At 35.5% G+C, this 26,103-nt stretch overlaps 1 protein-coding gene across 7 annotated transcripts in view; it reads left to right on the top strand.

Moving 5' to 3' along the window:
* The window catches only part of CDH13 (cadherin 13), a 432,936-nt gene that overhangs the window by 282,108 nt on the left and 124,725 nt on the right, over positions 1-26,103 (top strand). For all 7 annotated transcript variants that reach the window (NM_001396286.1, NM_001001760.2, XM_015292521.4 and 4 more), the window contains one exon: positions 17,231-17,409. In NM_001396286.1, coding sequence (NP_001383215.1) covers positions 17,231-17,409 — 179 coding nt within the window. The remainder of the gene's footprint in view (positions 1-17,230; positions 17,410-26,103) is intronic.

Consider the following 26,103-nt stretch of genomic DNA (forward strand, 5'->3'; position numbering starts at 1 on the left):
TCTGTCTGCCAGAGATGCACTCCAAGCTGATTGGGCAGTTAGCTTTACACTGTAGCTGAAACAACTTTGTCTTCAACCAGTCTTTTCATAAATGTATTGATTCACGTGCAAGTAAGGATTGATGTAATTCATCAGCTTTTCTGACTAGAGAATATTTAGTTGCACTTAACTCCTTGGTGCCACAAAGAGTGTCTGGGTTGCAAGTGGTTTTTGTCCCAGACTTTATTATTGGTGCTCTATCCTCGTCCAAATGATGAGTATTTTGCCGAGGAGATGTGCTTAGGCTTTTGCTACAGGCAATTTCTTCATTCAAAATAGTACATAAATAAAATATTTACTCATGCTTCCCTCTCAGAGCAAAGCATACAGAGGAAAATGTTTACTCTGTTACATGGAAAGTGATATCTGTTGCAAAGAGTTAATCCTAGTTTTCATATTTAATGAAGCCGTAATCAATGGTAATGGATGAAGATTGCATTAAAGAAATCTTAATGTTCCTCTCAAGGGAAAGTCATTTTACTGGAAACAAGCTAGCTAGTCAGCCTTAGAAAACATTATATACATATATATATATATGTAGCTTTATTATTCAGGCAGGTTTTCTGAGGACAAAGAGGAAAATGTATCAAAAAACATCAGTTAATTTTCATCTTCAAAAGTTTATCACATATGGTATTATGTAGATTTCTTCTCTGAAACCCACAGTACCAGTTGTCTTGTGCAAGTTTATAAACAAAATAGACAGATAAGTAAAATATTTATTCCTGTCTTAGACTGCAGATGCAGTTATATGAGTCTTGATAAAAGCTAACAGGAGGATTGCAAAGAGCAGCCGTTGATCAAATGTATCCTGCAGCTCATGTTATATATTTAAACCAACATTTTGTTTTAGTGGTTTTAGCCACAGGACCTCCATAGAACTCTTTGCAGTGTAATGCTCCTTTGCATGCCAGAAGTCTGCTCTGCATTAGGAAACGAAAGGTCAGCTCTTTGTCATGGGCTGCTGGTAGGCTGTGTGAGCAGCTCCCTTCACGTGCTGAAAACTCCCAGGATTGCAAGCTGGATTTGGAGGATCTTGCCAGCAAATACACCTGTCTGGGTTTAGGCTGCTGGGCCCTTCTTCACTGTGATGCAAGCTTGCAATTATTTAATGTGAACTGGAAACATTCAGAAATTATGTTACCACTAAATTCCACCATAGGACTGAATGCTCACAGGGGATATATTGTGCCTGACTTACAGTTGGAGGACAAGACACATTTGACTAAAGACTCCAGAATAAGCTTCTTTGCATAATAAAGTCTGCATCTGTAGTGGGCTAAGGGTGTGGGTAAGATGTATTTGTAAGGGAGAGCTGTATGTTTAATTTGTCCAACAGAACTGGAAATAATAGAAGACTGCTTTTGGGGCACCAGGGCACCAAGCATTTTTGAAAGTATCCTTGAAGGAAGAGTTTTGTGCCTGAAAGCTTTTCTGTTTCCTTCCAGTTATAGTAATCATAGAATGGTTTGCACTGGGATAGATTAAAAAATACAGTTTTAAAAGAAAACTGGTTTATATTTTGAATTCAATAGTAACTTCATTTCCTATGCATTCTACGGAGGACCTCTTCAGGTAGATGACATATCTCGGTAGAGAGAGGTAGATGAGCTGCTCAGTGAATTTAACTGCTGAAACTTCCTCTCTGGCATTGCTGTCATCATCACTATCAGTACAAGGAATGTTTGAATGGAGTAAGAAGGTACCACAGAAGTAGTATACCACAAGAGGAACCGATGGGACACCTAGTTGCTTGGAGGCAACTTCCTGTTCTTTTTAGTGGGAGAATTCAAAAACACATATTGCATCTTCCTCTCTGTGCTCATTTCCTCAAAGTCTGCTAGTATTAGCTAGGTACAGCTGAGAGTCTTGTCTGTTTCTTCTATGCTGTTGGGAAGAAAAGCTGAATCAGCCTTCTTAGATGATATGTTCTATTAAGGCTCAGAATTAGCCTCATTTCTCATACATATTTCTTACAGCAGTTTGTATTACATATACAGAAGAAGAATACATTGTTTTACAGTTTTGTAATTAAAATACAATGAAACATCATTGATCTGAACAAGAAAAGCATAGAGAAAAAGAAGCATTGCTTATGGTTTGAAGCAGAAGTTGAGAATAAAGTACAATCTATACTGTAGGGCTGCCACATTTCTGGTGAGTCTCAGACTTCATAAGTGCACTGCCTATTGATCACTGCAGCCTGCTCTAGAGGAGAGGAAAGAAAGAAAGAAGTATCTGGCTGGCAAAAATAGGATATTGGAAATACCTTTAAAAGAAATGTACGATTGTTTTTTCTCTCTTGTTTCTGCAACTTATTTTAAAAAGTTTTTTTCAAGCTTGTGCAGTTGTGAGATAAACACTGGAACATATTGAAAAGTATTCTGCTCATTGCTCCATTTTTTTTTCAAGGAACTGGATCTGAAGTCACATCCTCTGTTCTGAAAAAAAACTATATACATAGCAGGAGAAGCATCACTATCTTGGAAGTATTTATGTGAATGGTACATACCAACTTACTTGCTAATGAGGATTTAAATTTAGGAACTTAAAAATTTCTTGGTTATTTAATATTTGAAAGCAGTTGAAACCTGTCAATAAAAGTCTCAGTATATCCAGGCGCAGGAAAGATGCTGAGAGTTTTATTACCTGTTAGTCGCATGCTGTATTATTAACATCGTGTGTGTTAGTCGTGATGTATTTTAAGAGGTCTGGTTTTCTTTCTTATAACTCTGGTCTGCACAGATTGTACATAACAGAATGAACATTTTTCATATTCTGCAACTCTCCAGCAGTGCATTAAGAGACCATTGACCAGTATGACTGCACGTTCTTTAGACTGATCACCATCAACAACTTCTCATTCCTTTGCACTCCTTTTTTACCTGATGAAATAGCCTCTAAAAATTGTGATCATAAAAAAAAAATCTTTGCTTTCAGAATCAACAGCATTATTATGATTTCTAGGTTGTCTGTTTCAGTTTCCCTGCTAATATTTTCATTCTATTTCATCTGAACATTTTCCCGTAGTACCCTCCATCTCTTTCTAATGAAGGAAGTCTTGGGCATAGGTCAAAGAGCACTTCTTGCTGCTAGATTAACACTGAATTGTATTATTGTATTTGCTTTGGTCTCAGCCTTTCTGTAAGAGTAGGCAACAGCTGCAATGTTGCCAAATCAAAGTTTTTTTCAATCTCCTCACTATCCTTTCTTCTGTTATTGCCATCACAAGAATTCTTGATGGACTTAGAGATCACTCGTTTCTACCATAACTCTAGGAGAATGATGATTGCTCTATTAAGCATAAGTTACCTAGGAAGTGGATGAAATTATAAATGTAGACATTGAAAGATATACCAAAGCTGTCTGAGTATGCAAAAGGAATGTTCTTCACGTTTACTGTTACAATACTGACAGGTTTTCCCTAATCTCCTGTAAAACATATCAGCTGTTTCCTCTGTTTTGACTTCTTTTTCATGAAAGTGAAGACCATTTCACTCTTTAAACAGTCCCATTATTGGGAAGTAGATAGTATCTAATATGGATGAGGGAGGAACAAGCAAGTAAGTTTTAAGTTCTCTTCCAGGACCAGGTGTGATACTGTGCTCCCCTGTGAATTGCCCAATCCAGAGCACCACAGCACTGGAAACATCTACTGCTGCAGTGAGAGGGGTAATAGTTTTTGTTAGCAGCACAACTTAGAGAAGTAGTTGCTTGGGTTGTGTTTCAGATACACTGCTGCTCAGGATGAAGTTAATTGACCACTGTTGTCTTCTATTTCATTCAAAGTCCTTTTGTTTTTCCATTAAAGACACGAAAAATAGAGATTGCAAATGACTCAATTTTTGGTTTAAAAAAAAAAAAAAGTTCTTCATCACTGAGTATAGAATAATTTTTTTTTGTGGCTATAGGGAAATCACTAATCAGGAAATCATTCCAAAGTATTAAAAAGGCAAGTTAGATGTGCAGAAGATCATGCAGATGAAGCTGTTTTCCTATGGAAGGAGATAGAATTTATAATCTTCTGTTCAGGGTTTGTCTGTTTGCCTCCATGAAGCAAACTGGGGAAATCACATGCTTTTTTTCTCACCTTTTAAGTTCCATTGTCTTCTGAAATTGCTTCTCCGTTACTATGGTTAAGAACTGAAACATTAAATGGAAATTTTAGTTATGACACTTCCTAAGGTGCCTTTGAACAAAGAAGTCAATATCTGATATAAGTGTGTGTGTATATATATATATATCAATATAGTTATTTGTGTCTGATTGCCTTACTTATTTGTAAGTTTTCGTATATGTATTTTTGTGGATGTATTTACTTTTTGTATATTATTTTCAAACGTTCTAATTGAATGAACCCTGTAAAAAGAGAATATGGCCACTTCTGTGAAGCAGAATTACTAAGTATTGCTTCCTGGAATAATGGATATATTTATTTGTTGCAACGTCACGCTTCAATTTCCAGTGATTTCAGTGTAAGTAGTTTCAGAGCAGTACAAACGATGATCCATTCCTTCTGTGTAATAATTGCTGTGCATTTTCTTAGCATATTGCTTTTCATTAATTCTGATTACTTTTGGTGCACTCAGCAAAACAGGAACAATATGAATACTGTATTTTCACTCATTACATTTAAGAAGCATGTTTTCTTTAATCAGTATAGCTAACTGATTGGGTAAGATTTTAAATAAACTTGCAGTAGCTTAATGTTAAGATAATATTGTGTATATCTTAGAAAGAATTAAAAAAAAAAATCAAAATATCAAAGACCTGAATTTCTCACGTATTTGATGGATTCAATAGTTTCAGGCTCACTGGTGCAAAATTGTATCAATAGGTCAACATGTCAGTAGTTGGAAGGAAGCATACTGCAGTTTGTAGGAAGAATGAGCACTGGGGTAAATGGTACATTTTCCTGTAGGACCATGGGAATTTATTGGATCAGATGTCTTAGAGATACATGAGAAGCAAGACGTTGGGGGAGGACGTTGGTTATACGAGAGTTAAGAAATGGTGCTAAGCTTCTTATGTTGTGAGTAATCTTTTCTATATTATTTGAATCGAGCCAAATCCATGTGGATAACTCAGCAGGTGAAAATGTCAATGAAAAGAACGTGAGTTTGAAAATCATTTGCACTGAGATAAACTAAAAGTAATTTCATTTTACTCTATTTATTCATGACCTTCACAGATCTATAAATCTATTATGTGTTTTACACCAAGTATATGTATCTCTAATACGTAAAATTATCTACATTACTTATGTAAATAGTATTTTTCAAAATGAAGTCATGTCAATGAAAGACACAGCCAGTTGTAATTGTACATATAATACAATTTATCTATTTGCTTCAGAGGAGTACATCTAAATTCCAGTTGTAAGAATGTATGTACTGTCAGTTCTTAAAGCATTCATTTGCTTTTATGAGCCTGTAATGTTCCTGCACTATTATTCACAGCATCATTGCTGATATCAATAAGTCAAAACTGACAAGAAATTACCACATATCCCGTATCGCAGTGTCACCACATGCAGTATGAAGGAGAGAAGATGAAGTGAAAGCACTTTGTAAAGTTTGCCTGTAAAACTGAAAGACATCATTTATATTTGTTCTCATATAAACACCTTATAAATGACTAACAAGTTATGAGGAAATGTTTCATAGAGGTTTAATTGAGGGTCACTAGGTTGATTTCAATTAAGGCTTATAAACGTCTGTGGTGTGCTTAATTTATGATGTAATCTAATTTGAAAATAGCTATACTTAGGTCTCGCTGCTTTAGCAACATGCACACAATTGAGAATGAAAAATGTTCTTAGCTACTTCTTTCCATTCAAATCTTGATGAAGGAATGCCTTCATGATATCCCATATAGGACTGCTTAGAGGTGTTTCAATCATGTGCCCTTATCTTGGTGTGTTAGTGAACAAAGCATTACTTTAAAAAGATCTTTGAAGCAACCATACCAGTACATTCAGTTACATGAAGTCATCTGTGATGTAACTGTCTGCCTGCACACAGAAGTGTTATTGTTTGAAGAAATGTCTGTATCAGGTAGTATATGCGCTCACACTGTAGATTTCATAACTAATATAAAAACAGAACATTTATCAACTCTGTCTTCTGCAAGCAAATGTGATAAAGTCCCTCTGAGAGTAGTCAGGTTGTTTTGCAAGTGAGATGCAACAGCAAGATGCCATGAATCACTACTAGGAGTGCTAAACTAGAAAAAACTTTCAGTGATGCTTTTCTGCACTCTCTACTGGTTGTTAATTTTATGAATGACCTGATTTATGGGCAGAGTAAGAGCAGGCAATGGCCTACTATTAAGCAGCGAAATCTGAAGAATTCTGATAATGAAGGAAACAAATGTCTGATATCTTTTGAGCTTGGCATGTTTGAGAGCATTACATTCTTAACACTCCACTAAGAGTGGGGTGCTAACACCTGCATTTCTGTGCTTTTGACAATATAACCATTTTGTCACCAGATTTTTTTGATTTAAAAGGCTGTGGTTGTGTGAGTAGACATGATTTTTCTATTACTTTACAAAACTTTAATTAGTATTCCATATCTTACAGCATAACTGGGTAACTTTCATATAAGATGATGGCTCTTACTTTCTTTAGCAAAACATGCAGTTTAACTGCGTTACACTGTGTCAACACACTCTGCAAAGAAGATAACTGTCAGATCTGGTTGTTATAGAAAGTACACTATGCATAACAAAGCTGCTGGGATTAGTATCAGTGGATTATTTCATAAATGGCAAGCAAGTGAAGGAAATTGCAAACTATTCTCTCTCTAATGTAGTACATTCAAATAATATGCTAACATGGAATTCCCTGAACAGAAAAGTTTGCATCTAATGCATGCTACTGATAATGTTGGTGAGGGTTGGTATCTTATGAAATTATCAGCATTCCATAGACCAGGCAATAGGACTCCATTCTAAAGCATAAAAGAAAATGCTGGAAAAAAAATGGCTTGTTTAGGTATTTGTACAAATGGTGTATACAGATGACTTTTAAATGTGATTGTATACTGCTATTAACTGTTCTAGAAATGGAAACTGCGGTTTAAAGTCAACAAGGATCCTGGGACAGGGTGACTTCTGTTTGTTTCCATGTCCCAGTTGTTTGTCCATTTAATTTTAATAGGGGAAGAAGATGAGTAGAGTAGGCACTCACCTGTGATGTTTCCTACCAGTATTTTCTGCCTTTTGCCTGCATAAATCATTCCAACAGAAATCAGATGCTTGTTTTGGGACAAAATGATCTGCTTTGTCATTTGGTCATATAACACCGTGCCCATTGCTGACTGCCTTAAGATCAGAAAGTATATAGGTCTGCCTTCTGATAGTTTAGGATTCAAGCAGGTTTATATAGGGGAAAAAAAACTGTCAGTGTGGATACTCACAGATAGTTACAGCTCTATCCAATTACATTCCAAACTCCTTTCCTTTGAGCCTAAGAGAATACATGTGTGCATTCATGCAACTGTATTTGAACAAGCCTTAATGGTGTACTGTATTTGCCCAGAGCTCCACCAGCTCTGTCATCTTTAGCTGTCATACTGCTGTCAGTGATATACAGTGGGTTGTTCAGTGCTTAATTATTAATTTTACATTAAGGAGTTCCACAGTCAATATTTAGATGTTTTATGACATACAGAGCCTTTTCCATACCCATATTTTCTCAGTAGGGACATAATGTAGCCCTTCCAATACTAAATCAATTACATGCAAAGTTAAAATAACTTGATTTGTTGCTTGAGGTCCTTTCCTCAACACAATGCATCAATTTTAAGGGAATAAGAACAGTGATATCATGTCCTCTGTTAATTCTTGCAGACCTCTGCATTTTTGAGGGCCAAGTATCAGTGCAGACTGCCGTGCTGTCCAGCATAATGCTGGAGCGTGGTTTCTAATATACTTAATACGAATGTGTTTTCCTTTCTTACATAAGTAGTCATGGAGTAGGATAGAAAAGGTTTTTTGTGTATGTGATGCTAGGAGAAAAGTACAGAAGAATTGTTCAACTCTGTCTCTTTCTACATCTGTATTGACAAACAGTATCGATAGGATTGGTATCACATACTTTAAGGACATGGCGGTTTGATACCTTTACTGAGGTTGGATTTCCTCTACAATTAGTAATTACTTCTAAAAATGCTTCACCTCACCTTTCTTAAATATTCTGCTTAGAATGGAATGAGTTTCATCCCAGATTACAAATCCCTCTCCACTGATTATTAGAAAGCATAGGCTAAGTACCTAGCCCTAAAATGTCTGTAAATAAGTGAAATGAATTGCACTAAGCCATATTTTGGTGTGCTTAGGGACTTAATTGCTTAATTCAGGAAAAAGTATCAAGACCTCTGCTGAAAACGTATGCCTCACATCAAATCATATTCTTGTTACAAGTATACTTAGACGAATCATTCCTGTATTCCATAGCCTCACTTAATATGAATCTTTAGTGATGCTGGGCTGATTTAAATCAACAGAAATTCTGTCCCACTCAAAAACCACTTCCAATCAAGGAAAAACTGACCTTGCACTGAGAGATTTTATTAAAATGTAATATTGTTACCTTTTAATCAGGAAAGATACTAGAATACCTTACTTAGCTGTAGAAGAATAGTCTAAATTTGTTTTTGAAAGTAATGATATGTTTTTTGATTAAAGCCCACTGAGACAGGGGAGCATAATTGCTGTCTTTCTCATAAGACAGTTTGAAGGAGCCAGTAAATTCCTTTACAAATGTACAAAATTGAAAGAATGTGATGTTCCATCTGTAAATTATTGCCCTGATCAAAGGACTATTGAAATCTGAAAATATTCAATTCTTAGAAAAATCTCCTTTGTTGTTGTTCTTGAGCAAGGCTTAATGCAAAGCATGTACACCTGGAGACCAAGTAGCTTGGATTTCTTATTCCATGTGCTACACAAACTGTATTTTTACAGCATTTTCAAAAGTAGACACTGTCAGTGTATTGCATTGTTTTCTTTCACTTTGAAATCATGTGTTGATAGGATGAAAACACTCATTGCCTTTACAAAGTATTATTAGATTTTAATTTACTACTGACTTAACCCACATTTGACACTGATCTCTTTCATTTCCATGAATTTTATTTATCCTGTGTTTTTTTTTTGTTTGTTTGTTTTGTTTTTTACTCCTACCTGGCAAGCAGAAATAACCTGTGTGAAGGGTTACCCTGATATCTTCTTAGCTGTACTGTCATTTCCTATCCCTGGAGACTATCAAGGCAAGGCTTGATCAGGCCCTGGGCAACCTGACCTAGCTGTGCATGTCCCTGTTTGTTGTGAGGACTAGATGACCTTTAAAGGTCCCTTCCAACTCTAAGGATTCTATGATTCCATGCCTATTTGTCCCTGATCTACAGCCCATATTGATGAATCTGTTTGCACACATTGCTGCTTTCTTCTCTCCATGAGTGCAACCAAATTTCCCTTCCAAAGGACTCTGCTTTGGAGGAAAGCTGATGGGCAGCTTGGGCTACAGTACAGTGCGGATGATTACCAAGATTGAGGAACTAAGGAGTGCTGCTAGTTCTCCAAATTCAAAGGCTTTCATAGCATGGAGGATAGCTGAATGTGAACAAGGTTCTCAGCAGTTGTTTTGTTTAGTAAGGGCTAAGAGAAGAGTCTATACTTGTTGACAACCCTGTAAAAATTCAAGATGCTAACTAAACAGGACTGAACAGACAAATGTGAAAATGGCTTTGAACTGAATGATGGCTGCTTCTTTCCCAGAAGTTCCGAAGACAAATAATTATTAGTTCTTTTTTACTAGACTAACCCTCTGAAATATCAATTTTCTTTTCTTCATTTATCTTGATTAAGAATTCCTCCCTGCTTATAGATTAGGAGAAACTGCATATTAACTTCTCTTCTGGAAGGAAAGTTCAGTGATTAATTTAATATTGCCTGTTTTATTTTGTCTTGAAGTTTACTGGAAGCACTCTACTACATTCAAAAGATAATTTCTCACGGGTATTTCTGGGTATGAAATTTACATCAGGCTTTATGTATTTTTATTAGTTTTACAATTGTTGTCTATTAGCAATTTGAGCTGCTCTGTCCAGAACTGTGCCACCCAGATAAGCAGGGAAGAGTAGAAGGATGGGAAACTAATAAAGAAAAGTCAGAGAAAAGCTAGAAGAAAACATTTGGATTGTAAATCAGTGATAAGCTAAAGCCTTCTAGAATATACATATATTTTAGTAAGCTCCTTGTATAGCTCTTCTAGACTATGAAGTTTGCATCTGCATTTAAACAGCTGAAATCAAATTTGAATGATTGCGAGCAATTCCAATCCCACATGGAAGTGGGAAACCAGCATGGTGAATCGTGAGCATCTCTGACAAAGTATTTCAGCTGTCAGACAGTTCAGATCAAAGGCTTGAGTAAATTCAAAGGTCACTCTAGGCAGGAGCTGTCAGGTTTTGGACGTTTTACCTATGAATGTTTTATAAGAGTTGGGGGAAAGAGCTAAGCATCCTCCGTCTCTGCTCATGTGGTGACAAGCTACAGTGTAGCTGGCTATTTTAGGTTATTTTAGGATTTGAGCTAGCTTTCTGGCAGCTGTTTGCCAAATGCATTCATCATGATGATAAGTCACGTAGGGACTGTGGAAATTTCTTCATTTGAGGTTTTCAGGCTAAAAAAGCCAACATTCTGTATCTTTTCAAGAATGGTCCTGCATTGTTTTTAGGGAGCTGAATTCCGTGGTATTTTAATGTCTCGTGGTCTTTATTTCCTGTGATTTTTTTGACTGGCATCTTGTGCTAGCTAAGCTCCACAGAGAATGTGGCTCCTCTATGTTTTCTCTGAGTGTGTTTAGGGCTGAATCCTCTGCTTTGTGTGCTGGATAGCTATTCTTCTGCACATAAATCATTGTTCTGCCATATTCACCTGCTGTGTGATGTTCAATGCATATCATCTTTTACATTAAACCTTTCACTTCAAGAGAATGTGTTATATTGCTTTATGATTTATGTTATCTGACACATAAGATTATGTTATGAATTGGCAGTTAGAATATTAGAACAGTGGGACTTTTTATAGCTTATGGTCATGATCCAAAAGGTAATTCATGCCTTTTCTTAATAGACTTTACTGGTCAAAAGAGAAGCAAACATGGGACTCCTGTGTTTTTGCTGCTGTTACAGAGTTCAGACAGAATCCTATTTGGAAAAATATATCTGGCTTAGCAAATGGTATCATCCATGTCACATAACTTCAACTAATGCAAATTCACCTACTGGCATTTCATATATATATTTTTCACATATATCATTGTCTCGACTGGTGTTGCAGATACCTGAAAGCTCTTAATTTCATTTTCAGTCACATGACTCTCTACCCTATGGGATATCCAGAGACAATACTAGATATAACTCATTCTCAAAAGCCCCCACCAGCGTTGAGTAATTTCTTCTACCGAAACAGCTGTATTATTCATGAGAAACTTTGTTAGTATTGCTAATGATCATCCTACCCATACATCTTTACTATTTTATTATGTTCAACAAAGAATCTCCTGTTATTTCTTCCCTAATTTACATGCTTTCTGGCCACATTAACTTTCTATAGGTAGCAGCCTTACTTCACAGTTCTTCATCCCTATTTAACATTGCTGAAGTTTCTTTTCTGTATGAACAGCTATTTGTTCCACATCTGAGGTTTAACTAGTCCATCTCTCCACTTCTGCTGACTGCAACGTGTTGGCATGCATGGCACGCTGATCAGTGATGCCATCTAAACTCTAGCCTAGATAGTAAATTTATCCTGCATTTGCCAGGCATCGATGTAGATGTAGTGAAAAAGTCCTGTGGAGCAGGAAATTATTGCCCCATGCAAATTTAAGATATGCTAAAAGACCAAAGTCATTAATTCTTACTAAATGTCTTCTCTATTGAGAAAAGCCTTCCAGTCTTTAATAACCTGTGTAAGTTAATAACTGTAGTTGCAATTCAAATGCACTTCATTGGAGACATAATGGGCCTTTCTTCTTATATTTGTTTTGTTTCCCTGGGGCTTGTTGTCTTTAAAGTACAAAATGACAGTCAAACATAATTAGTTATGATAGGTGTAAGAGTCAGGAGGCTTTTCTCCTGTGCTTCATGTTCTGAAACTTGTTGTGCTTATTTCTACAGCAATAAATGTAAAGTGCTTTAGAGATGCTAGGAACCCTCTCATTTTCTTCCTTTTTGTTCTCATTTCTTGTTCTTTGAGCTCCTTCTTGGGTTAAAATAGCTTTATTTCTTAAAACTTTACTGTTGTACAACTGATTATTTTTGAAGTAAAGAGGCACATCTGAACTTTTTAAGAAGTTGTATTTAGAATTCAGCAAACTGATCGTGCTAATTATGAAACCAGACATTTTTCTTTCTGTAGTACATGCTTAAGACATTTAGTGAACTGAGCATACAGTGAGACACAAAGCAATGTAACTCTCCCGTCCATGGATTTTTAGCACTTGTAACTCTGATAAAACCTTTCGGTCCTTAAATTGGATAATATTTTAAGGTTAGCATTGAGAGTCATCTTCTAAGACACTTGCCCACATATTGCAGTCCTTTTTGTAAATTCTTTATTTTTAAATTGCCCTTAAATGCGGTGAGAGAAATAACCAGAAGACATTCATTTGAACGGTGTGAAAAAGTTACAAATCCCTGTGTTTTGCCAGATAAGACCTTTGAAAGTAACTCCTCAGTAAATGTTCAATAAGTCATGTTGAAATACAGAAGTAAAGATGGCTGATTGCAGTGTAAGCCACAAAAGGAGTTGGGCACAAAGTCCTCTGCCAGCCTGGCAGCTGAATATAAAAACAAAACAAAAATATATATATAAAAAGAAAGGGTGAGGCTTTTAGAAGTAGTTTCATCAGTTTACTGAACTGCTCCCAGTGTTCTCTTGGCATCTTGACAGTATTAAAAAAAAAAAAAAAAGTGGGGTGGTGGAGGGACAGGAAAAGAAAAAGAAAGGTTAAGCAGTAAAACAACAACTTCTCCCAAGAAACCATCTGCTCCAATCAGCACAAAATTGTGCAAGCATTTTACTTTATGTCTTAATGCCTAAGGGGAGGTTTTTGCCAATACTTCCAAGCCAACTTACAGGCCAAATGTGCAATCAACAGATTGATAGCTGCAGTATTTGAAACAATGACTTGTCTAGTGGAGTATGTGCTGAATCGATGAGGAACATGAAGGTGCAAGCAGAGGATTTGAGAGATTATGGTAATAGTTAAACTGCCCAGAGGGTGTGACAAAGCGTGAATATTGAAACATGCCATGGAATAACCGTACCTTTTCTGGGAGAGGCTGTCTCTGAATATCTGCACATCATCAGCAGAACTCGGAAGTTGCTGATTTTGCAGACATTTGTTCCTCAGCTTGATAAGTTAATATATATTGTTTAACATGATAATGTAGCAAGCTGTTGTTTTGTGGTTTGAAAGCCAGCTGCGTTTGATTGATGCCAGGAATGGAAGTATTTATAAAATGACACTGAATTAGAAGTAGTCAGTTTATGGGTCTGGGGAAATGAATCTTTTATGAAGAATAAAACTTTATGATGAAGTAGTAATACTGAGGAAGCATGCATCTTGATTTAAACACTTTTGGACCGGATATATGTTGTAGAGCCTTTTATTTTAAAAGTTAGTGCAGCTGCATTTCAAGGGATCAGATCTCTTAATGTAGTCTTTGTGGTGGCCCATTCTAAAATGTATGGTCAAGCGTACTCTCCGTAAACACCTTAAAAGATATAGTCAAGTTCCTACCTGGAAATACAGTTGTCAGACTTCTACACGAGGTCTTTGGAATATGTTTGAATTCCTGTCTTAAAGATGCTGTGATTTTTTTTTTTGAGGTGCCAACCCAGTCTAATTTTTCCATATGTGAGAGTTTTGTTTTGATGTAATAAAGTACCACTCTGCTTTGAAATAAATGGACAACAATGAATTCTGGTTATTTGCAAACATGCTTATGAGAACGAGGCTGTAAGAGAGATGTGTCCAAGTACAAGCCATTCTCAGCATGGCTGTAGAAGCAAAGCACCATTTTTCAGCTCAGTGCAAGGTTTCCTTTCTGTTTTTAGCAGCACTATTTGACTTTGGTTATTGGAGTGATGAAGGCGTATAAGTGATATTTAAAGAGTTGTAATTCTTTGTGCTGATGTTCATGAACCAAAAACAGATACAGTCTTATACAGACTGTAATAATATATAATGACATCTAACAAGAGGTTTTATAAGCATTTTTACATCTGTTATGTGAACTTGTGAGAATAGAATAACTTCTGCTTAAGCACATCTGCCACCTTGATGGTTAGCTAGATACTAATATCTCTGAACCTTAGAGGCAAGATAGAAACAAATGGAACTAATTATCTACTTTCCTACTGGGACTAGCGTGTCTATGCAAAATGATGTAAAAGCCAAGTTTTTTGAGTTGCTGGATTTTTAATTTTATCTCTCTGCAGCAAAGGAATGGTTACACAGAATAAGATAATGTCCAGTGAATAGAAAGGTTAAATAACTTCAGCTGGCAAATCGGAATTGTATCAAGCCAGTTTCATGCCAGGGTATCAAGCCACTGTATCAAGCTAGTTTCATGCCAGGGTAGCTAGAGATTTGTGAATTTATATCAGATTTTAAAATCTGTATGTGCTATCTTATCATTAGAAATATTTCAGTAAAACTGACTGGAACAACTGTTTAAATAAGATTTTCACCTGAGTGTGTAATTTAATCATATTCTAAATCTCTGCTGAATAACTCATCCAGTAGATTAATAATGGTAGGAATTTACATTTATTTAAAATATCATCTAATGTATTTGAAGAGCATAGCATCCCATTAAATTGTGCTTTTTGAGAAGCCATACCAAATATCATTGAATTTCACTTATATCTGAGCACTCTTTTAGATCCCTTGAAGATTTGTTTTAATTCTTATTTATTTCAGTGACGTCTTGCAACTCGGGAGACCTTTGTGAAAAATGCTATCTAACATGAAAATAAATAATCATCTTCAAATGCAGTAAATACATTTGAAAAAAATATATCCGTGTGTCAGAAGTTCCCCATTCTTGTAAAAAGAGATGAATACTCTTCCTTCAAAACAGAAAGATGTTTTTTTTTCTTTTGAAGAAGTCTCAAACAAAGTAGTTGAAAATATCAGGGCGAGAATCATCTTGTAATATTGGAAAACATGGCATGGCATCCAGTGGCAAGCTTCTTTTTGAGCTGTCTGACCTTTAATCACTGGTGAATAAAACCAACATGCTGTCAGATCTGTTCTATTTCTCTAGGGGGTAGCTCTGCCTGACGTAGCATTGAAGCAAAACCTTTGAGAGCTTATACTCAAGGTCACTACAAGAGCCAATACTCTGTACTCCAAGAAGCACACGCCAAAAAAAGCTAAAAAGAAACATATCTACACATGGCAGTTGTGTTTAACACTGAGGGAGGGAATTGTTGTTTTAGTTTATGAATTATTTGGTTTTGTTTGTATCTTTACCACCGTATTTCATTTGATTTTAAGTAAGCTATGCTGGAAGAACTTCACAAGGAATAGAAACTCACTGCTTATCATCATAATGAATAATATTTCTGTTCTGCAGGCAATGTAATGACTTAGGCCTTGTCTATACTAGAAAGTTTTAGTCCAGTGTTGGTATTTTGGCACCAAAGACTATGTGGATACTCTGGGTAGCTCAAATAGTCTTACATATTCAGTATGAAATGAAAATGTTGTATTTGAAATTGTTTTCATCGTGATATTTTTGTAGATATAATTGTAGATATAATTGCCTACTGAAAGTCAGTGGAGAAAAGAGAGTTAGCTAATACAGAAGACTTGAACTCTAACAAAGAATTATAATTAACTTTGACATTGTGGTTCATGTGTTAAATGATACATTTTCAGTGCTAAGCTACTTAAGTGGAAATTGGACAGCTGATGGAATTTGATTAAATTGTTTTGGTTGAGAATTTTAGGCAAAAGTGTGAATACTTCCTTACCTTCCCTATTTGTATATGGTTTACTAACGTCTTTTGCATTAATTTGTTACTTTACTTTATTCACTGTTGAAACTAGTTTGTTGATTTCGTGACTTTTTTGTTCATTGGGATTTTATTCTTTGTTCAGGCCAATGTTGCCAGAAACGCTTTAGTTTTGGTGTGATTATTATGTTGCTTCTAGATTTAAAAACGAACAAAAAGCCTCTTATGTTTATACCTATAGATTGGCTGATTAAAAAATTATAATGGTCTAGGTGTGAATATTGCAGGGTTCAGTCCCGTTGTCTAATTACTTCCTTTCTTTGCTTCCCACAACGCAAAGCAAATAAAAGATGCTTTGATAAAACTCTGTCACCTCTGGTGTGCCTTGTGCAAGAGAGAGGATAAGATTTGATCTTGCGATGTGGAAGTGTGTGCCCCATTAGTTAACAAGAATATTGGCAGCTTCTCAGTTGTATTTGTATTAACCATAGTGTAGAAGAATGCTTTTTTTCTCTTTAAATCATTTAAGATTCTGTGCAATCAGTGGCATCCACCCTGTTGCTCTCTATTGCAGAACTGCATGCTATAGGATTTTTGTGATAAAAACAACTTCAGCACTCTAAAGATAGCCAAGCAATAGAGTGTTCAGAGTTGTGCAGTAAGCCCAGCAGCGTGTTCAAATTAGAATTCTGTGAGCTTTAGTCATGATAAAATTTGTCATATTGGCAGAAGGCTCGGAATGTCCAACCAATTTTGAAACAGTGCAAAACTGCACAAGCTGCAAATAGAAACCGTTCCATTATTTCAGCATTGCTTCAGCATCTTCACCAGGAGATCCTGTAGACTTTATGCCTGAAGAATTTAAAGCATGGAAGATGCTTTAGTGATGTTCTTTATGTGGGCAGCAACAAAGTATTCAAATATGGGATATTTAAGTGAGTCATTTGTTTCCTGCAAACCAGGAATGTGAATTTTTGTTAGCCCAGCAGCAGGTAAAAATAGGAAAAATATGATTACGAAGTATCACATGAAACTACTTAACAGTCCTGATGAGATAGTTGTTATGTACTCATCTGTTTTTTGTGTTTGAAAGTAGTATAATAAATGTGCTTACTAACGGCATTCTATTGTTTGTCCACCTTTCCCTTAGGAACAACTGTGATGCGGATGACAGCATTTGATGCTGATGATCCTAGCACAGACAACGCTCTTCTGCGGTATAACATCCTCAAGCAGACACCTACCAAACCTTCCCCAAATATGTTCTACATTGACCCAGAAAAGGGAGATATTGTCACAGTGGTGTCACCTGTACTGCTGGATCGTGAGGTAAGTTTCCTATCACAAGATATCTTATTGTTTGTGCTCATAACGTTTTGTGAATTGACAAAATGTTCAGAGTACTGTGAGAGAGGGTGGAGGTTTGGATGCTCAACTGTGAGGAGTCTTTCATAGTGTTCTTTTTATTTCTTATTTTGGTGAAAGAAGTTACATGCTGTGATCGCTCTTTATAAATCTATTGGTTCTTCAGTGCTGGGCAAGACATTTAGTGTTGGCTGATGAGAACAAAGATCTGAAAAATGTAAGAAGGTTAACCCTGAGTTACCAATTATTTAACAAGAGAAGTAGTAAAAGGCTTAATTGTATGTATGGCTTGCTATGAGATTTTTAAAGCACCAAACTGTAACGACTTTTCTAAAAGTTTGTTTGTATTGAGAAGACTTAGTGGAATAGTTAATGTAGTACTCCATACTTAGTATACCACGAAAGTACAAGAAAGGAATAATAAAACTACATGCAGATTCTGTCCCTTTAAGATGAAACAGTATAGTGCCAAAATCTATGTTGATTACTGATAGTTAACATTATAAGAGTGTGAATTGATGGCAAGGAAAGTGTAGGTATAATCATTTCAGGTTGAGAAGAGAACTAGTAGTTATCAGAATGTAAGAGATCTAGACAACAACACAATTATGACCTGAATAGTTACACTCTAAATCAGCTGTTCCCTTAATTATATAGGCCTGTGTGCTCTCAAGCTCCTGGAGGTGACCAGGAGTCTTTAAGTCTGCTCCAAGTAAAATTCCAAGGCCTGAACTCTTTACTCATCAACCTTGCTGCATTTTGAGTGTATGTGCTGATTTACAGCACTCGTCTTTTAAGTTGGTTAGGTACAGGATTACTGAATGTTCCCTATAATTCAGCATGCTATTTCTTACTTTAACTATACGAAAATGATACTCATATGTTTTAGGTGAGTAATTTTTCTGCAAGTTTTTCCAGAATGAGACAGTTCTTGGGTAAAATAGACATCTATTACAGACACAAGTTGCAGTAAAACTGAGTTCTAGGCCTGTAGATCTCTCTTCTAAGTTCAGAGGGATTTCATTTCTTTCATATTTGTGTGGCTGGCCGCAGAACCATGCCAAAATTTAGTATGTAATCACCACCTCTTTGCCTCAAGTTTCCCTTCTTCACTTTTTTTTCCATTCAAAAGCTTCATTCTGTTTTCTAAAGTCACTTTAGGTATTTTTATTCTTAATAGATAACCATTCCCTAGATTAAACCAATTTACTCAAAATTAGAAAATCAATGGAAGGGAATGAATGTGCCTGCTTTTTCTAGTGTCTTCCAAAGGTCACTGGTGATTCACAAAATAATGATGCCATCTCCATACAAGAAAGCTGGCCTCAGTTGAACTACTATTACAACTGAGTAGTAGATCCAGAAATCAAGATCTGAATTCTTCATGATTTTTTTAATAAGTCAATTCAGTACTTTTACTTTGAAGGTGACATGGCAAACTGCAATCTCGTTGAAAGTGGGAAGTAATTTTAATTGTTGCTACAAATGCTGAATGTTTGTTTTTTTTTTTTTGAGCCAAAATATAGGGGTGTTAAAAATTTTAACAGTAAAAACAAGTATTATCTGCTGCTAAAGTCCGTTCCAATACTGACTTGTCAAGTGAAAGCCTTCATAAAGAGTTTTCTGTTTCTTCTCAAGATGTTATGTTGTGTCCTGTCATCTTTCTGGGTTCAGCTTCTTCCACTTCCTGCTTATGTATTTCACGTGTATGGACTGGTTGTCATGCATCCTTTCTTGTAAACATCTATGTGTAAAAATGTTCAACATCTATTTTCAATCGTAAAAAATAGTTTTGGGGATAAGTGGCCTAATGATCCAGTTCTGAACAGTTCTGGGTATCAACAAGTATATGTAAATATATATAAATGATTTAGGTGTTTCATATGTATATAGCTCATGAAATTGAATGACTGTGAAAGCATTGTCTGCCTTGGATACTGAGAGACAGGAGTTGCATCTGGAAGAGAATATCTCTATCTAGCTACTGCTTAGGGATAAAGGTATGTGCATGTCACCACATGGAAAAAAATGATTTGCAGGGTGCTGGAAAGCTGGTTTGCCACTCCTCTGTAGAATATCAGCAGATATTACTGCCTTATTATATTTCCTCTGGTGAACTTGTAGTTCTTAAAGGCTATTTATAAGAACTTTCTGTGAAGTGCATCATAGAAAGATGGGAAAAAGAAATGGTCATTTCTCTGAAAAACTTGTCAGTAGGTATAAGAACGGGACAAAAAATGTAGATAGAGGAATTAAGTGATAGATCAGCAGAGCTTCCATGAAACAGAATTAGTGAACTGTGGAGAGGAACTGTTTTGCCTGTTCTCTTCAGCTGCTAACCTTCTTATGTCAGCAATAATGTTATAGTATATATGGATAGAAAACTGCAAGTTGTTCGTTAAAGTTTTCCATTAACTCCTTGGAAAAGTGAATGAATGTGGGCAACACAGCTGGTTCTTTTTGATGATTGTGACTATGGTCAGCAGTGTAGTTAGGTAACTTGGTGTAGCTCATGAAGTTGTGCATGGATTTTATGTGGGAAGATTTCTTCTGGAGAATTCCACTCCTCCAGAAAATAAGGTGGGGGGTGGGGAAGTTCTGTTAATCTAATGAATCACGGTTATCAATTCAAGCTCCTAGATTTTACTTAAACTTCAGTTTGGGTTTGGGTCAGTTGCTCGTGATTTTTCCATCTTTTGTTAGCTGTATTTATTTTCTTTGAATCATTGAAGCTAGTACCAGTCAAAAGGGGATCATCTTCAATTATTCCTACTAAGTGTACTGTTTAAAGCCATATTAGCCCTAGACTGAGAAGATGAATTACTGTAGAAGTTTCTCAAGGATGAACATGGAGATGGGAGAACGCTGTTGTGCACTAGTTATATGAATATGCACCAGAAGTTGGTGTAAACTGATAATCGTACATTAAGATACTGATTGAAGTTACTCATTATTTTTTCCATCTCTTCTCATAATTTTAACCATAGGTTTTTATGCTTTTGGGCAACTTTCAATGCTGTATAAGACAAATCAGCAGCATTTAAATTGTTTTGGCTTTTTTGTAGGTTTTGTAATAATATGATTTTTTAAATGTAGTTTCTTTTATGTCTGTGTGTCCAAGAAAGCAGGAAACGGGGTTTTTTGCCCAGTAGGAGATACCGAGATTTGGAGACGCCAGGCATCTGGCAAGTTTTGAACGTACTGTACAGTTCATATTATTTTTTTTAACACTACAGCATTGTCAGAGCAGTTGCCATGAAATAGCTTCAGAAATTTTCATTTAAGTGCAAAGAATAAAAAGGCTTTTTACCCTGAAGTAAAACAAAGTTTGGGCATCCAGAGAGCTTAGTTTCTGTATCTGATTAAATATATGTGGGAGGATCACAGCATGCATAAGTAAACATCTATGCTGATAATAAAGATAAGGAGGCAAAAATCAAATGAAACATTTCTTTTTCTGGTAATATTTTAGGATTAAAAATGAATTCTAAGTAGATGCTTTTTAAAACAATAGAAAGGGGGAAAAAAATGAAGTGGGTTCTGGTGAGCCTCAGGCTGCATCTGTTTGTTCTTCTAGCTACACAGGAATGGTTTAAAATGAAGACAATTTTATTAAGTTCCTACAAGCCTTCAAAATTTGTTGTTCTATGACTTGCTGAACTGAGTATGTGTGTATATAGACATCCCACGTTATATCCACCAAGCTGCGGGATGCTTTTGAATCCTAATGACAATGGATCAGGAAAGCTGAGAGTACTTCACATCTCCTAAGAAAGGCTCAGTGCCATGCACAATTTGTATGGTCTGAATTTTCTAGCTTATTTTCATTTATAATTTTTTCAGATTCAAAATTGTTTCCAAAGTTGCATGGTTTTTCAGGGTTTGCAATTCTGATAGGTTATCAAAACCATCCATTTTCATTTTCAGAAGGCGTGTTAAGGACACATTTTTGAAGATTAATGTGTGCTTTTTTTCTTGTGGGATTTAAGCATCCTTGAATGTGTCAGAGACAAAGACTGAAGAGTGCTGGAGAGCAAATTATACCTCCAAATATCTGTTGGAGAATACATTTGATCCACGGATTGACGAGAAGGATGCCCTTTATGAAAGTGTGTGGTCTAAATGACCCTAAATAGAACACAACACAGTAAATAAAAATAAAAATGGAAGGAATCTTGAGGAAATGTCCTGAGTTTTGTACTTTAGGGGTGGACAGTCCATTTCAAACTAACACTGCTCTGCAGTTAAAAAAAAAAAAAAAATTATGCACAGGAGGAGAAAACAGTTGTATTCTTTTAGCATCAGCTCTTAAATTTCCTTTATGGAACAGTAATCAGTTTTTCTGCTCACCCACAATGTTGTTTTGCCAGTGTTACAGGTGCCTGCTCAGTAGGAAAATAGCTGTATCATTTGTATACATTTTACATGACTCTAACACTACAAGAAAGCTGCCACCACAGTTAAGGGAAATATTTACTCTTCTGTCTGAGGAGTAATGTGCTTTTGCTTTTGATAGGAACTGCTGCACTTAATTCTGTTTAAAAAAAAAAAAAAGATTTCAAAATATCTGCAACATGCTGGACTATATTCTGACACGTTTTTAAACAACTCAAGAAAACCAATTCAAGTATTCTCTGATCCTTAGAAACATTGTGCTGTATTCAGTTAAATAAAAATGCATACTCTTCAGTGAGACTAGCAATCAGCATGTCTATGCAAAGCCACACCACCACTTCAGTAAGCTTCTCCTTTGTATTTTACTTCTGAAACAATATTGGTGCATTGAGATATTGTTATTTGTATCATATATACCTTTCCCTCTCTATTGCTTGAAAAAATGGAGGTGTGATAACATTATGCCATAAACAAGGAACCTGGAGTGACTCCAGTCCTTCCTACAGATGCTTAAGTAGATTAGTTGACTGGGACTTCCAATTAACTGAATGGCTCTAAGCTTTCAACAATTGCAACAAAAAAAGTGTGCAGCAACTAGTTAATACCCATTCCTGTCCATACATTGAGGAGTTAACATATATTGGCAAGCAATTTTTCAAGTCAACAGCAGTCCACTGATACATATTCACCAACATGCTATGCATGAAGGAATGAATGCTTGCATAATTGTTCTTTTTACAGTATTTCCCCAGTTCTGCTGTGATAAGTGAATCACAGTGTTCTTGTTGATAGAGTGTAAGTTCTCTGAAGGGAAAGCAGCAGATAACAGAAAAACCTTGTCCACTTCTGCCGATGGACACTACTACCTTCATCCATATTTTCCATTTTGGAGATGTGTGTTAAGCAGTCAATATACTTATTACTTACTCGATCTAAATGCAAATGCTGAACCAACAGTGCACTCTCATTTTTAATGAAAAGATATTAATCTTTTCAGCAAATGCATTCCACATTTGATCTTCGTATTAACCTCTAAAATATTCATTTTTATTGTGATTTGTTGAAAAATGTATACCTTGGAGCATATCAGCTCTGAGTTGGAATAATTGTATCTTTTTGTCTTGTGTTCTCTGATAGGATTCCCACTTGCACACTTTTACCTTGTTTTACAATATAGTAAATTCCATAGCTGGACTTCAGTTTCTACAGAGGGTTGATATTTTGGTGACAGATATGGCAATATCTCATTTCTTTTCCATTTAGAATAAAAGATAAACAAAGTATTCATCCTTTACTCTTAATGCATTTCTTATACTGTATTTTCAGATGTCTGTAAATATGGGAAGCAGTGGATCTTTGGGCAGTTTTTTAGAGATTACTCCATAACCTACTCTATCTTAAATATTAGAAAATTAAAAAAATGCAGAGAATAATGCTTCCAGTAATAATTCTAGCCCATGAATGAACAGACAGAGGTAGAACATGCTTGTTGGTGAGATATAAACTCATATAAAGTTAAACTTATGATGAACTTTCCAGCATTTGGCCTTAAATGCATGATGTAGGATAGAAATTTCTTCTATGTCAGAGTAGTTCTGATTGTTTCCTGCTATAATTTTGATGGTAAAATTTAATCTATTATTCAACTTCAAAAGAGGTTGTGTAAAAGAGATGTATAAAAGTAAGAATTATGTCATAACATAAATAATATCATTCAGGTTGAGAATAATAAAGTTTCCTACTGCCAGAACTTCTATAAGTACAGAGGGCCTAATAGTGACTGAAGTTCAACTATAACAGCAGTTAATAAAATCATTCCATGTATTTTGTAGATGTCTGAATCAGTGTCAGCTCAAACTAGAGAGAATTGGAAGGGACAGAAGATAAGGAAAATCTGAAATATGCATGCTTTCCATGTCTTCCATCTTTTTCTTAGGGCTAAGGAATACAACTACAAGGTTAGAAGCGTCTATCACTTAATCCCTATACTCTCCTTTTCTGCAAATATTTTTAGTTTCTAGGCTGGTTTTGCTATACTATAGTTAATCCTTTTAAAGAAAGTTTTCTGTCATAAACTCAGATTTTTTCATCAAGTATCAGTACTTTTGGGCTGCTTAGTTCTTAAGAGAGGAAGAAGGAGGGCATCTGAAATTAATGAATTTACGACCTGCATGGCTCATGTAGAGTTCATACTGAAAAGAAAATGGAGTTACTTCATAGTCACTGTGGGGGTAATGCTTAGCTATACCAGAGTAGCAGCTCGGACTACTTTGTACTTTACAGAAGATACCCTTGGAGGCAGAAGAGAAGGCTTTTTGTGCTTTAACATAAATAAATAAATAAATGAGTACACTGTTTTCTCAAAATACAGTAAAGTTTAGCAAATGAGTGATTATGGTCATGTTCCCAAGAAAAAAAAAAACAAGAAAACCCTGAAATTAAAATCTAGTACAAAAATATATATAGTTATTAGCTGTGGTTTGTGTCTAGATTGTTTTCCTTCTTTTTTTATTAAAAATGGAGATATCACTTAAATGTGTTTATTTTTAGTGTTCCACTAGCAAACTCATATTTCCCAGTGATGTTATTGTGAAATAATTTCTGTGGTATCAATGGGTCATTGCTTCTGATTCCCCAAATGCCAATCAAATAATAGTTCATCATTCTCATTGTGTTCTTTCTGTTTCTGTGAAATATTAGTACTTCCTCTATGCAGTTGCATCAGCATCCTATAGTCCTACATATACTACATACTACAGTTTGTAGTATTGAAATACGTACGGTATTCAAAACTTAAAAACAAGAACAACAAACCACAAGCACCACTGTGTCTTATTATAAGTATAGAAACATTTCAGAAGCTCAGAACCTGAAGCATAAATGAACTCATGCAATCACATGGTTGACTGCTGTGGAATTAAAAAAAAAGATCAACTTACTGCAGAAAAGCTAGTCTTTTCTTCACATGCATTATGTATTTTTTTTAATATGGGTATGAAAGATCTGCATATGATTTTTTTCACTTGCTTGAGGATCACTGAATTCTGTCAGTGATCAAAATGTTGTCTTCTATGCGTATAATTCAATTTTGCTGATTACTTTTTACATTTTGCTTTTGAGGTCTTCAATGTGTTTCTGTCTCGTAGAATGGAATTTTATGTATTTTTTCATGGCAAACTAAATTTCCTTGAGTGGAAATCCATAAAGCATCCTTCTCCCTTCAGAACAAGTATAAGCTGATGACTTCAGGACCAAATATAAATCACTCCTAAGAGAGGATATTGCTTGCTCAAAAGTGATTTGTAAACACTTAAAGTTAGTGTCATATTATACCTCCATTTTTAAGTAGATACCTCTGTCTAAAATATGAATTCTTCCATGTAAGTTGATGGTACCATGGAGCAGTATTTTATGAATGTTGACTTTTCTTTTAAGTCATATAATAAATGATGAACTTAAATTATGTTTCCTGACAATATGTACTTCATAATTTTTAGAACAGTAGACTACAACCTGCCCTGGACATGATGATGTTCTTAGCAGAGTATTATGGAAAATCCTTGTCCCCTTAATTTCTCTAGAACATTTCTACTGGGATGTTGCATTGCATAAAGTTTATAAATGAGCTTAGACAGACCAGGTGGCATACACACTGCAGGTGAAGTTGGGATGTATGACGGTGGTTGGGGAAAAGAATTAGAATCTCTAAAATGGGGGAAAATTCTACAGATAGTCATGAATATTTTTCAGTTTTAAGGAGCAACAATGGAAAGAGGCTGTAGAATCTGGCGTTTGTTTCTGCCATGAAGAGGGGGAAAGTAAATTTTATTCCAAATGTATTTCAATTTAATAAACATCTGTCATGTATATTTAAAACTGCCATTTCAGGATTGTAATTATATCATCTGAAAATAAGTCCTTCTCAAAAGAGAATTGAAGTGACAAGCTGAAGAAAATGAAACATGACATTGCTTGTTCTCCTTTCGTCCTACAGCTAAAATTTAAATTAAGTTTCTTCTTGTCAGAAAGTATTTTAATTGGAAATTATTTTTGATTGCAGTTTTCAGAGAGGGATGGGATTCTTCTAGTACATATACAGGAGTTGTTGCTCAGTGTCTCCATAATATTTTACTAAATTATTCATTTACAGATGTGCTGCTAATTCTAAAGAAAGTTTAACAATTAAAAATGGATCTAAAGATTTTGAACTTTTTTATTGTTCGTCAACACCTTTGCATATAATTGTGTTGTGTCTGATGTCTA

Source organism: Gallus gallus, chromosome 11 (genome assembly GCF_016699485.2).
Source record: "Gallus gallus isolate bGalGal1 chromosome 11, bGalGal1.mat.broiler.GRCg7b, whole genome shotgun sequence".
NCBI classification, from domain to species: Eukaryota; Metazoa; Chordata; class Aves; order Galliformes; family Phasianidae; genus Gallus; species Gallus gallus.